Source organism: Muscardinus avellanarius (assembly GCF_963383645.1).
Source record: "Muscardinus avellanarius genome assembly, chromosome: 7".
NCBI lineage: Eukaryota > Metazoa > Chordata > Mammalia > Rodentia > Gliridae > Muscardinus > Muscardinus avellanarius.
In genome coordinates, this window is record NC_137793.1 from 73908777 (window position 1) to 73923867 (window position 15091).

Sequence of the window (15091 nt, forward strand, 5' to 3'; positions counted from 1 at the left end):
CCCATTTCTCATTTATTTTACACAAACATTGACGGAAACCACTGATAATTTCCTCTATGGAAAGAAAAATGAGCCCCAGCCCATTTGTAAGTCAACATGATAGAGGAACATCTATCGTTTTCTGTGTAAACCTGAGAAATTGGGAAGTGGCTTGTCAAGTACCTTTAAGAAGATTACGGCAATTTCAGTGTGCTCCATTTGTCTGAGATAAAGAAGACTCCTAATAAATCATTACTCATTATCTAAGGGCCTCTCTGTTAATTTTCTCAGTCCATCCAATTAGGGTGTTTTTGTAACAAACATTTATAAAACTTAATTTTCAGATCCTGTCAGATAAGTGTCAGGAGACTACATGGGCCCTGCTGAGACACTGGCTGGAGAGATTTCTGCACCCTGACTGATTGTTTGTGTATTAAAAAGGCCCAAGAGGGAAAATTGGGTTCTATTGATTCTAATTAGGGAAACATTAAATAAGATTTACTTAGAAACAGTGCTGCTGGCCATTCTATTTTCTGAACGATGGAAATGTCTGAGCTTCAGTGGGATATCTCTGACCCCTTGAGTCAAGTGTCCATTGACTTGGGTATAACAGGTTTCACTTTCTCTGTGTTAAAAATAAAATCCAGGATTATGATTTCCTTGGGCTACAATTTTTGCCCTATATATTTTATATGTTTATTTATATATTTTATATAATATATATTTGCCCTATATATTTTTGCATTTTCTTTTAACCCTGAGAATCTAGGGGCTGCTGACAGGTTCTGTTCCATTGTCAGAACAGTAAGAGTCAAAACTTTCCCAAGTGGAACTAAAAATACAGGGTGTTGTTTCTGTAGCATACACAAGAAACTTGTCATTCTTTGCAGATCCCATAAATTCCAACAGAATCTATTTAATTTTTTTTTCTAGAAAATATGGGTTTGGAAAGATTTCCTCTCAAATCTGCATATTCAATTTAAGGAACATTGATTATTACTGCCCATGACTGGTTATCTTGTGACTGTTAGAAATAAGTACAGTCATTAATAAATTTTAAAATATCATGACAGAAAAAAAAAAAACAGTAATTGTAGCCTGGATGAGGCTTCTTGTTATTTTGTGAAAAGAGACTAAAAGAATGCTATATTTAATTCTAAGCTATGTGAACTTGGAGTGAAAGGCAAGTGGCCTGGTGCACATGATGGAGATTTTGTCTTTGTTCACAAAGAGCCTGTTTAATGCCCCGGTTTCTAGAATAAGAGTACATAGAACATTTAAATATGTGGGTTTACTCTCACCCATTTGTGTCTCCTCGGTTAAAACAAAGTATAAAATCTAAAATCTAAAGTATAAAATCTAAAGCTTCATATGGAAATTGAAAACAGGGCTACCAAGGAAACCCATTCCATTAGCCAGGCTTTCCGGCCCCTTCATAAACTTTCACATGCCCCTGAGCAATAAAACACATTTGATGTGATGCTTTCCATTTGTCTCTAGTGTTTATTTTATGAAGGATTTTTGAAGCATATATCACCAATTTCAGACATATGATTCTGAACCAGAGAACAGATGAAAATAGACGATTAAAGATTTAGGCACTCAGAGGAGAAAATACTGTAACATTTAAGTAGGAGTATTTTTTTTTTATGAAAACATATGAGCTATATTTGGAAGGTTGCTTGGGCATGTGAGGGGGGAGGAAGGAAAGAAATTTCTTTTTAATGCATCCCACGAAGACAGAGTTATATAGTCAGTAATTCACCCAGGCAGAAGGGCTCTGACCTTTGCTCTTCAGTAAAGGAATTAAGACAATTAATGAGTTTCATGCCCATTATAACTATGGGCATAAGTGGTTCTTTGACTTCCACATTACAGTCTATATTTCAGTGGTTTACTGTGTATTTTATTTTAAATTTGTTGTCTACTATTTAATCAGCTTCCCCAAATTCCACTTAAGAATCAAAGAACAAACCCAGAAAGTGTCTAACCTCTCTTATCTGTTAGCTATAAAAATTTTCATTCCAGGACAAAGGCTTCATTCCAGCAAAAGCAGGTAAAGCAAAGGAGAAAGGGACACATTTCATTATGACTGCACACTACATGCCATCACCCATAAACGGAGTAGTCTAGGTTTGTTGTAGGCTATCTGAGTTATGTTTCATAACAGAAAATACGTGAGGGTTGGTGAAAGACGGATGATACTACTAGTGATCTTGTAGTGCTCTGCTCTGATCCTGCAGATAACAAGATTGTCTCACATTTGTTGGTGGCTGAACCGGAGAAGATCTATGCGATGCCTGACCCTACTGTTCCCGACAGTGACATCAAAGCCCTCACTACACTGTGCGACTTGGCTGACCGAGAGTTGGTGGTTATCATTGGATGGGCAAAGCATATTCCAGGTACATTCTCTGAACAATAAAAGAATAGGTTCTGGTTAATTTTCTGGGTTATAGATAGAGCTTTGAACAAATTAATGATTTTCTTATAGAATTTTTTTAACCTTCATATTTTTTATTGTCCTTAATTTAGAGTTTTGCTGACCTTAATGGAATCATAATGCTTTATATATGTGTACTACCTGGAGCTCTATTAATATTGCATACAAGGAGCTACTATTAGAAATTTGAGAGAATATAACTTTAAAAATTTTTTTTTTACTCTTTTAAAATTCTGTGCTTTTTCCCCCAAAAATACTTCTAGTTTTTCTTTTCACTTTTTACATTTTTTCTTTTTTGGTACTAAGGATTGAATTCAGGGCATTCTAGCTCTGAGCTACAACCTTAACCCTTTTATATTTTGAGATGGGGGTCTCATTATTTGTGGAGAGCCTAAGTTGCTGAAGTTCGTAGAGAACCTGCAATTCTCCTATCTCAGCCTCTCCAATATTGGTATTACAAGCATGCACCACCTCACTGGGGTCTCTTTTCACTTTTAAAAATGTTATTGTCAGAGAAGTCTGATGTACTTTTTATCTTTTAGGAATCACTCATATTGTTCACAATGGTTATTTGTATTGAATTGCTCTTTTTATAGTCATATTTGCTTTGATTTACAATTAGATATTTACCATGAATTTTTTTATAAAGTAGGAAAGTAAGTGTTAAAGTGACATGGCATATTTTCTCAGACAGCAATTCAAAAGTAGTATTTTACAATATGAATTTTTTCTTGATCTATCTTATGTCAATAAACCTGATCACAAGTTTTTAGAAATTTAAGTATTCTACTTGAATTATATTTATTTATTTGAACTCTGGTCTTCAGATAGTTTATAAAAACAAGTTTTTGAATGGTGTGCAATGTTTTTCTGGTAGAGTTAACTTATTTCTGTCTCCTTAAACTAGTTTGTCTTTATACTTTGAATGCTACAGTAATTTCTTTAATCAAATTGATGGAAGTCCCTTTCCCAGCCCACACTGAAACCAATTTATTGGTCATGATACGCCAGCTATGTTGCTAACAGTCGTAACGAACTGTCAGGCGATATCGCAGTGAAGCTAATTTGAAGTCATTAGGTGTGCAGGGTTCAGACGACAATTTGTTACAGTGGTTAGGAACACAGCTGACATTTCTGAATGGCTTTGTTCAGTGCAGTTCTAGATGAGGCCAAGCAAATTGTAAACTAATTTAAACATCACTCTGTATTATACCAGCTACTTTGTCTTACACTGTTTGCTAATAAAGCACCCCAAATTAAGTCAAAACCAGTTAAATAGGTGAGCTTGAGTGTATTCTCTAGAAAACATCTACACAAGGGTTACCGCAGCTATAAGAAGGATGAAAATTTGATTATGTGGATAGTTGGATTGCATTTGGATTGTAACCCTATCTATATGAATTACGCAAAGAGGGGTAAGGATATACTAAAAGATGTTAAGACATTTGGAAACTATGGTAGTAGGGAATATCCAGGATATGAAAACTTATTTGGAAGGAAAATGTTATTTAAGGGTATTACAGGAGAAAAATGTCAAAACTAACATTTGTTGAAGTATCCATAGATGCTTTTTTGATATAGTCAATATACATCATTTGTATTACTATAGCATTTAATTATTATATATATATATGTATACATGTATATATACATATACATAATTTAAATATCATTTTAACCCAGGTTTTTTGAGCCTTGGTACTGTAGGTATTTGGTTGTTTTTGTTGTTGTTGTTGTTGTTGCTGCTGCTGCTGTAGGAACCTGTCCCACTTATTATAGGATATTTCATGGGCACACTTGGCCTCTATCCACTAGATGCCAGTAGTACCACTAATAAACGAAAATGTCTTCATGTATTGCAATATGTGTTCATGAAGGTAAAATTATACCAGCCTGTCCCTCTTTCCCCCAATTGAGAACTATTGTTATTATTTAGGAATCAGATGTCATCTTAATTCAGAGATTTGAAGCTGGGCCTGGTGGCACACTCCTACAATTTCAGTACTTGGGAGGCTGAAACAGGACAATCACAGGTTCAAAATCAGCCTCAGCAACTTAACCGGGCCCTCAAAACTTAGTGAGACCCTATTTCAAAATTTAAAAAATAGGGCCGTGGGTATAGCTCAGAAGTAAAATACCCCTGGGTTCAATCCCCAGTACCTCGAAAACATACACAGCAACATAAAACCAAAGAGAGATTCAAGGCAGAGAAGTAAATGTCCTTGCATAAGTTCACAAGTATACCTAACTCCTTCAAAGCGAACATTTAGCATGACTTCCTAGAATAAATTTAGTCTGCCCATTGACTGCATTTGAAAGAACTATTTCAAAATAATAGTGATCACAGTATTATTAAGTACTTATTAATAACAATAGTCTAAAAACCCATGTCACTATGATTAGAAACCACCCATTGTTTTCTGCAAACTCTGTGCAAGTCTCCCTGAATTAAAGGATTTGTTAAGCCAGTATTGTTATATCATCCAGGCTTCTCATAATAAAGACTAATGGAAGTCAACAATTTATTCCAAATCGTCTGGAAAGGAAAATCAGTGATAAATGTGCAGGTTTGATTGTGCACCCTAGTAAAGACATCAGCCTACAAAGAAGCTTGTACAAGTAACAAAGCTCCAGTGACTTTCATAGAGATAGGAACTTTAAATAACTATGAGTAACACCATTTCCAGTGGTGGAAACAATTACTATACGATTATGTGCTCAGTCTTAAGCTGAGGCTTAGAATTGGTGGGGACTGACGTGATTCTCTCTCCATGGCAAATGCCAGAGGAGGTCACTGTGGGGTGATGATTCACAGCTCTGATTTTTGTGATACCCCGAGGGTATTTTAAATGATTCCAAGGAGTATCTTGGCTTTTCAGAAGGGGATTAGCAAAGCAAGAATTAACTGAAATTCTCTTTTATTTTTGAGCAATACCTGTGCCAGACAGCGTCTTCAAGTGGTAGAAGGAGAGGGCACTTCACCTTGAAAGCACTCTGGCTTACCCTGACATTGGGGGCCTTAGAGGACCACACAGAGTTCTGTGGGGCATGGGAGGGGGGAACAGAGAACATGAAAATTACCATCATATTTCTGCCTTGATAAAAGTAAGATCTTGTTCTTATTACATGAGCCAGTTTTGCTAAGTGGGGTCAAAGTTGGAAGCAAGGCCAAATCAGAACTGGAACTTTCCATCTTAGTCTTAATTTTGAAATGTTATTTATATAAAGCATTTTAAAGAAACGCGAGCTCTTCTTTTTTTTTAATATACTAAAACTTGAGCCTTTTTTATCTTTATTCCTTTCTCAGTTTGTGTGCTCATACACACACTCCAAGTTAAGTTTAGCATGTAAGATGAGATCAGTAGCCTTCTGCTCTGCTGCAAATGAGCTTTTGTACCCTGGCTTTTGCTCCAGCAAAAGTGAAGAATTCAACAAAAGAAAACATTGGAGAAAAATACATATGGAATGGGGCTTTTCTTTTATCAGTAAATAGAATTAGTTGACTTACATTAATAAATCACATAAATGTGAAAGTGTGTTGTTATGAAACATGACCATACTTTATCTATAGAAGAAAAAAAAGATCAGAAGGGCTTTAGAAAATGCTTGACTTTAGTTGGAGGAGCATAAGGGCACAAGAACAGATGATGGTGCCCTAATAGCCCTTTTTAAGAATGACAGGGCCCCGCCATTAGCATCCTTTTATATCCTTGGAAATTGCTCATGCCTCGCTTTTCTGGTTCCTATCTGCCTGACTCTTTTTTATTTCTCTTTCAATTTCGTCCGCGCTCGGATAAGCGCATGCTAACACAATATGATTGAGCTGTAAAATGGAACGCTGTCGCCTCTAATCTCTTTTATGTAGATACGGAGGTACTGCACACTCCACTTCATTCTCTCCCCATTGTTGGCCTTTTTTAGAATGGTCTGCCAAGTAATGGAGGCTCCGTCAAATATTAGAGCTAGGTTTCACAGGATGTGATAAGACGATTATCAGCCCAACAGTCAGATCTATTATCGTTCTTTGTGGCTGATTAAAATATTATTATGTACTGTAACTTTGTTAGCAAAATGCAGAATGTGCTTGATCAGACGGTACTTTAAAAAGCATAACACATATTAGCTGACCTATATAAGCAGCTTAAATATATTTACAGATCTTGCCAGACAGTTCACTTTAAAAGAACAGAAAGGTATTTGAACAAATTAAACAAATGAATGTATTTTAGAATTTGTTTTCCTTTTTCAATATGGCAAATTTTGGGGTCAGCTTGTTTATTTTTAACATGACAAATTAAACAATGACCTATTCATGAAGGACTTTGCTTAAGTTTGGGGACCTCTTAGTCACATTCTTAAAAGAATGTCTATTGTAATGACATCAAGAACAAAAACAAAACTATAATTTTTCTTCATATCAAGTGGAGACAGGAAATATTAAACTCTAAAGGTAAACTACACTAGATATATGATGTGATAAAACATTCTTTAAATATATTTCTTCAGGTAATAAACAGAAATTTAAACTATAGAAACCAATAGTTTCCATTTACCTGGAAAGTTTTTTTTTTTTTTTTGTGACACCATACAGTCAGGAGAATGTATCAAAAATTATTTTTTGACTTGTCTTTTTATAGTTTTCTTAGCAGAGGTATTTAGACTTTCCTGCAATGACAGAAATTTATAAAGAACAAGTATTATAAAATTATATACATACATACATACATACATACATACATACATAACATGGATTAAACTATTTCTGTGTTAAGGTATAAGTTTTGTAAAAATTAACCAGTAATATTTGAATATTTATTTCTAATGGTACTGTTTAAAGGTATACTTTTCAAATTTTATGTAGAGACTAATTTTTAACACTATATTATCCTCCAGGTAAAGTTGTAGAAGTTTTAAAATACCCATTCCTGTGTAACAATGAGTAAAATACCCATCTTAAACTTGTAGCACCATTAAGTGGTTAGGAAATTTGCAAAAGCGTGCACACACATGCACACACACACATGCGCGCACCAAAAAATTACCATAGAATGTGTAATACAAAATACGTTTCCATGTATAAGGTGTGTACCTATGGCTTGATGTATAAGAAGTAGGACATGGTTGGCAAAAAGGAGTTATGTCATATGTAAGAAGCATCTAGTAGTTTATTTTGAGTCTGTATCATTGATACCCAATAAATATTTATTGATTAATTGATTTAAAATGTATGCAGCACTATGCCGGGCATGGTGGTGCACGCTTGTAATCCCCGCACTTGGGAGGCAGAGACAGGAGGATTGTGCAGGTTCGAAGCCAGCTGTGCGCGCTGGCTTAGGAGACCCTGTTTCCAAATAAAAAAGTATAAAAAATAGGTCTGGGAGTGTAGCCCAGAGGTAGAAGGGCTTCCAGGAACCCCAGTACCACCAAAAAAAAAAAAAAAAAATGTATGCAGCACTAAATTTTAATAGTCCTTGAGATCCCATCCTGCACTCCATCCCATAACAAAATCTACTTGTAGTTGTAAGTCCTACTTTGCTATGAATGCATTAAGGTAACCTTTTTTCTCATAATTAGTTCTCTTTTGTATAAATTCAGTGGGTTTAGAATTGTGAAATAGCTGAGCCTTTAAGTGGAGAAAATTAAATGTAAGGCACAAAGCCCTGGCAGTTAATAAGACTATTTAAATTATAAAAATATATGATTATTAAACATTTGGAATTTTGTTTAATATATCTGTTGGTGATATACCTTTGTATTTGTATAGTAAAATGGTTGTGAAAACCTGAGGTATAGTCAAGTAATTTTATAGAAGTTACTTAATTGCTTTACCCATTAATTATATTGTGAAACTCAAATGAGGAAAGAAATACACATGCAAATTATATGCCTATATATAATTAATTTGTAAATTATAAATGATCCAAATGTAAGGCATTCAGTTCATTTTTATTTCCAAGATCGTAAACATAGATTAACATTTTATTGCAATTAGATCCAAGTGACCCAAAAAGTTAGAATTCATAAGTCATCCTAAATGGTATTCAGAACACACAGCAATTTAAACTGAGAAGAGGGCAAATTTTATTTAACTAAGGGGATCATTATAGTGCACTATCATTCTGTCCTGAATACGCAGGGGTCCTTTTAGTCTAAGTAATCTAGTCTGTCCTCTTTGGCCAAACCTTAAATAACTGAAAATTTATCAGTTTCCGAGTGATATAGAAATAGGAACCAGTAAATTGAGAAACATGTTGTGAAAAAAAAATTGAAGTATCATCCAAGGACTCCTTTATTTTCTGTATTTATCTTTGCTGGAAATGAAAAAGAAAACCAACTAAGAAGCAGAGATTTCCTTGGCAGACATTCAATTCAAGAGACCACCCAGAAGTTTTTAGAGACTCATAAAGGCCTGTCCTCTTTACTGAATGCCACTGCATGAGATCTGATCTACCTTTCTGTCATCTTTCTGAATTTCCTATGTGCATGTGGTTTTAGAACTGCATTAATTCTACTAGTTAGTAGGTATCCCAAAAATATACTTACCAACCACACATAGCCATTCTGTTGTATACCTGTGATCAGAAAGGAATCATAATTTTCAATCACCATTGAATACAACCAAAGTATTTTAGTGTTTGCCATGTGCCCACCACTATTCTCAATACTGTAGGAAATATAGAACATGTACATGGCATGGAAACTACCCTGCTCTACTAAAATATCATATACACACATGTACACATGTATGTGCCATATATGTGTGATAGTCTGTTTGCAACTTTATTAGTTCTAGTTAAAGTTTTCAACTTTATTAGTTCAGCTTTAGTCTTTTACAAGGGATTAAGCTTTAAAATACAAAAAATAACTGACATCTATATAGTTCTTTATCACTTACAAAACACTTTCACAAACTATTGTTTGATGTCCCAAAGAATTCTGGAGGCAGTTTTCTTTTTTTTTTTTACCTCTACTTTATACGTGAGAAAACTTGAGAGTCAGAAGCTACACGTGCTGCCATATTTTATTTTGTATTTTAAAACAAGATCTCACTATGTTGTGGATGCTCTGGCTAAGTTGTGGAGACTGGCCTCAAACCTGTGATCCTCCTGTCTCAGTCTTTCAAGTAAAGGAATTGCAGGCATGTAACACCATGCCTGTCTGATAGCCAGAAACTTTGACACTATGGTAAGACCCATGGAATATTGAACTTCTTTACCAGTAGATTCCATGTGTATTTCTTCCAGCTCCGCATCTGCTTCAGCAATGGTCTTTCTCATTTTTCCCAAATTACTTACTTGATTTCATAGTTTGAGCCAATGTAACATATTTATCCTATCTCTAAAATTTATGCATTTACAAAATCAAAGGTTAAAAAGGAGCATGAATAGAAGAGGAAATGTATGTCACATCTACAAATCAATTAAAAATCAGTATTTGATTGATGGCATACCCTAAACATCCATAATCACAAATTTTAATGAAACAAGGCATTTACTGCTTGTCTATTCCTATGGATAGTTGGAAGAGTCCTTAAAGAATTGGTTGCTAAGATTGTATGCTGCCCCTTCTTGACTATATTCAGATTTTCTAGATATTGAATTTGATAGAGACTTACAGGTAAAGTAGAGGAGAAGTGACTAGTTGTAACTTTCAACCCTGTTAAAAATGTTAACTCTATCCCTTAGCAATGAATCGATTCCTGCCTCTCCCTGCCTCTGCTTTCTTATCTTCCTCCCTTGCATGGTATTTAATGAACTCTGTGTGGAGCACTGTGCACTAAGGATAGTCACATGCAGACAGCATCAGTTCTGCTTGAGATCCTCATGGTGAAGCGGATGGTTCAGAGAGATGAGCTGACCACTGTAACCAGATGACCATGGCTGGGATTGTGCTCTGCATCAGAGCCATAGACACACACACACGGCAAGGAGAGGAGACTGGAGGCCAGAGACCTAGGCAAGGACCCCATAATGGAGCATCTTAAGTTTCATGTTGAGGAAAACAGATTTCCCATTGAAGTAAATTCAACAATGCTGCAATTTTTAATTGAGAAGGACCTTGTTAGAGTTTCCTTTTGAAGACTTAAAAATCAGAACTTTCAAGTCAAGGTCCCTAGAGATAGATTTATCAACATTTTGGAAAAATCACAGTGTTATATTCCTGATTGTTGATGATTTCTGGATATACTCTGTCCTCAAATATGTTATCATTTTCAAGCAAGTTTATGGTAATTTTGAAGCTCTTTTAAGTGAGAAAGTAACAGGACAAGTCCAGGCACTCAGTTCTCCCTCCATCATTTGGAAGCCTGAAATACCTTGAAATCTACCAGATTATAAAAATGTTAGCATGCTCTAGAACTGGTTGAATTCAGTTTTTTTTTTTTTTTTTCTTTTCCGTCATTCTCCTTTTTAGTAATGAAGTTGTTGCCTCTAACTTTGGGGTTATTCTTGACTTGTGTTACAGAAATAAAACTGAGTCTTATGGGAAAAATGGTTTTGTAAAAGCTGGCATATCCTTACATGCTTGATTAAAGTAAGTTTTTCACTTCTGTATGGAAAATTTGGTAGGAGTACAGAAGGGGTGAAATGGAGTGATTTATTTTTCCCTTTGTTCCTTTCTGACCCTCTTTCTAATCCTAGTCCCTCCTCGCTTAGTGGCTGGTAGCACTTTTTCCCCTGCGTCCCCCTTTATCTGCCTCAGCCAATCTCCAAATGAATGCATGTCTATCCCAGGCTTGGCTTTGACACTCTGGATATATTGATTAATAGTTGCCCTAAGCTCCTTTTAGCAAATCAAATTTTCACTTTTAGCAAGGATTTCGCCTCTGATTTATTCAGCAAAGTGAAATGCACTAAATTGACTTTGACATTCAGGGAAAATGGCTGAAAAACAAAGAACAGAGGAAAGAGATATAAATTGTATGGCAGCTGGAGACTTCGAGCATCAGAGAGACAGTTTTCTATAGAATACAGAGTAATTGAAGAGTACTTTTCAAACATAATTCATTTAAAACAACAACAACAAAACAAACAAAACAGAAACTAACCACTGAACTTTCTTTGGGAAAGAGGGTTAACTTGGAATTCCTGGTGTCATACTTTATTTTACATAGATAACAATAACTTCATGATCCAGGTTTCTACATATCAAAATTAGTTTATGGAAGCTAGGAAGTTACCTAATTGCTGTGGAAGAGAAATACTGAAGTCATGGTACACAAAATAGGATGGTTAACTTGTAGTTTTAGTAGTCATCATTGTCAATGTAGTGTGTGTGTGTGTTCTAAATAATGGATTTTTTCATCATTATCAAGATAATTTGAAATAATTATGGGTCATAAACCTCAGCATAGATAAAAACACAACTTTTATCTTCTGTATGTTTTCTTCCCACCCCATCAAAGAGTATCATCCTTGACTCTGTCCTTTCATGTAAATGAATCAGATCACTTTTTTGTTTGACCAAAGTTCTGTGATAGAGTCACCACCAGGTTCAAGATACAAAGTGTGGTTTTGATGGATCAAAAGAAATGATGCTGATGTGGATGGAGTAAAGAGGGAAAAGGGGTTGACCTGAACTTCCTATGGGTACTTGAGGAGCAATTAAAGGTGTAAGGAAGCCAGGCGTGGTGGCGCATGCTTGTAATCCCCGAGCTTGGGAGGAGGAAACAGGAGGATCATGCTGGTTCAGAGCCAGCCTTGCTGGCTTAAGAGACCCTGTTTCCAAATAAAAAATATAAAATAGATAGAAAGGCTTCCAGGAACCCCAGTACCGGGGGAAAAAAAAGGTGTAAGGAATAACAGGAAATATTTTTTATACTGAGTTATTCTAATAGACTCTTCAATGGTCTCTGTCCAGGTATAATCTCAGCCATGAAAGGAGAAGAAGGGAAAGTTGCTGCTGGAATTTGCTGTTCATTTACCTTTTTATTCAATATGAATTTTTCTTATTATAATCAGAACCTAGATAGATAAATAGTGTTGAGGCACTCCTCTGCTTTTTAACTATATATTTTTACTATTCTATTTCCTATACTTTTAAATGAATCTAATATTAAATCTAGAATGACATCAAAAGTTACTCAATATATCTATATCAAAGGCATTTTACAAATCAGATAATACCTTAATACTTTCCCAGATGCGTCAACAACCCTAAGCATTTATACATATATCATTCCACTAAAATCATGCTTCTTGTCACCAATTCAGACCAATTTCTAACCATCAGAAACAACCTCATTTAGATTTCAGTAAAAGAAACCCTTAACCTGTCAAAATTATTATTATTTTTTGGTTTTTTGGTACTCATGATTGAATCCAGGGCTGTTCTACCTCTGAACTGTACACCTCCTTTTATTTGTTTTCTTATTTGTTTATTTATTTATTCATTCATTTGTTTGTTTGTTTATTTATTTATAGTTTATTTGTATTTGTGTGTGTGGTATTGGGGATTGAACCCAAGGACATTCTACCTTTGAGCTACACTCAGCCCTATTTTATTTTTGAAGCATTCTCACTAAGTTGCAGAAAGCCTCTGTAAGTTGCTGAGGCTGGCTACAAACCTTCAATCCTCCTCTCTCAACCTCCCAAGTAATGGAATTACAAGCATTCACAACCACTCCTTGGATCCCTTCTTAATTTGAAACAGGATCTCTCTGAGTTGCCCAGCCTGGCATTGAACTGTGATCCTTCTGTCTCAGCCTCCCAAGTACTGGGATTATTGTTGTATACCTCCATGCTTGGCTTCAAAATCACTGTGTGTGTGTGTGTGTGTGTGTGTGTGTGTGTGTGTGTAACAACCCAGGGGCATTCTATCTCCAATGTCTTGGAGACCTATTTTATTTTTTATTTTGAAACAAGATCTCACTAAGTTGCTGAGAATGGTCTTAAATCTGTAATCCTCCTTTCTCAGCTTCCTAAATACTGGGAATACATGCATGTGTTACCAGGCCTGGCTTTCAAAATCATTTTAATTGACAAGAGTTTCTAAGCAGTATATTGTATGCATGGTAAAAGGCCACAACACATCTGTTTATAAATACTTTGATATTTCTCTTAAGAAGAAAAAATTTGACTTTTTCTCAAAAGAAAAAAAAGGAAAATACTATGGCTTTACTTTTCCTCAAGGAATACAGAACTTTTATTTTTACTTATTTTTGCAGGTTATTTTTTCTCTCATGAGAGTAGGGAACAATTTACATAGTATCTAAACGCTAAGCATTTTGCTTCATCTTCTTTTTATGCACTTGGGTCTGATAGGGTGCATTTTTGCATGAGTTGAAAAGTACTGGTGTGCGCAATTTAGTTAAAGAGAAAATTATAATAGTTAAATCCCACCTTTTGGGAATTCTGAGAGCTGTTGTCAGTTTAGTTCAGTTAATCTTAAAATTTCACCAGTCTCTATTAACCGCATAATGCTCCTAATAAGAAAATTATATGTCCATTTCCAGAGTGGGCATGGTATCTTAACCATAGGTCATTAATATTATAAAATTGAGACAGGGAAAAGATGAGTTTCTTCCACTGGATTTAGTTTAAGCAAGTTGATAGCAGAATGTGCAGCTCAGCAACAGAGCCTGTCCAGTTTCAGGGAATCATCTGAGCCCAATTAAATACCATCACTCTAGGGGTGTCTTCAAGGAGCAGCAACCTCCTCTCAGTGCAAGGGAAGCTTCACACCTGCTTAACCTACATTAAGAAAGGATTAATTACCTGAGTGCTGGGCCCCTCTGCCAGTCAGCACGTTTGTGGCAGGGCACATGGTGGCTTGGTCTGCAGAGGCAAAGAGGGAAGAGGAGCAGCTGTATGTTCAGAGAAAGACTTTTTCCAATGATCCAGTCAGCACTTTAGGAGCAAAAACCACCAGGCTGTTCTTATACTGCGATTCGTCCATGTCATGGCACAGCCCGACGACAGGGTTGGTTTGCCTAGATGTGAGATGTGTACACCTGAAAGACGGATACACTCCTAAAGGCCATTTCCACTGTCATGATTTTTACATTAACCTTTAATATAGAAACATGGAGCAATGCCATTAGATTTTCCTGATTTACTTCTATGAATTGCTATTATTCTGAAGAAGAGGGCTTTGTGATAGATTTTCCCAAAGCATTTTGTTTTATACTTTAATTGGTGCACTGGAGTCTCACATCATAATGTAGTTCAGAGTGACAGGTAATATACATACACATAGCACTTGGTGTGCTTCTCCAAAAGCATTTTAAATATGCTTGTTTGTTCAGAAGTATGCCTAGAGGAAGCTCTCTGACACTCTTTTTAAACATATGGAATAAGCCGGGCATGGTGGCACACGCTTGTAATCCCAGCGCTCGGGAGGCTAAGACAGGAGGATCGCACAGATTCTAAGCCAGCCTCAGCTACTTAGTGAGGCTCTCAGCAACTTAGACCCTGTTTTCAAATAAAGTATAAAAAGAAAGAAAATAAAGGTAAACATAAGGAATAATATAAAAGCAAGATTCCCTTCCCCCCAAAACCAAATTAATTCTGCGATGATACAGCCAGAATGGACCAAAGAGATCATATACTAGAGCTTTGCATTCTGAGAGGAGGCGCTTTATTATAATAGGCAGGGAACCATCTTTGAAATTAGATACCCTGAGCCAGGTGTGGTGGTCCACTCTTGTAATCCCAGCATTCAGGAGGCTGA

At 35.8% G+C, this 15091-nt stretch overlaps 1 protein-coding gene across 4 annotated transcripts in view; it reads left to right on the forward strand.

The window, feature by feature from the left end:
- Positions 1 to 15091, forward strand: part of ESRRG (estrogen related receptor gamma) — a gene marked incomplete at both ends in the record, with an annotated part of 481788 nt that overhangs the window by 416306 nt on the left and 50391 nt on the right. For 3 of the 4 annotated variants that reach the window (XM_080698935.1, XM_080698937.1, XM_080698938.1), the window contains one exon: positions 2223 to 2384. In XM_080698935.1, the coding sequence (XP_080555061.1) occupies positions 2223 to 2384 (162 nt within the window). Of the gene's footprint in view, positions 1 to 2201; positions 2385 to 15091 lie in introns of all 4 variants that reach the window. The other variant, XM_080698936.1, reaches the window with a different exon arrangement.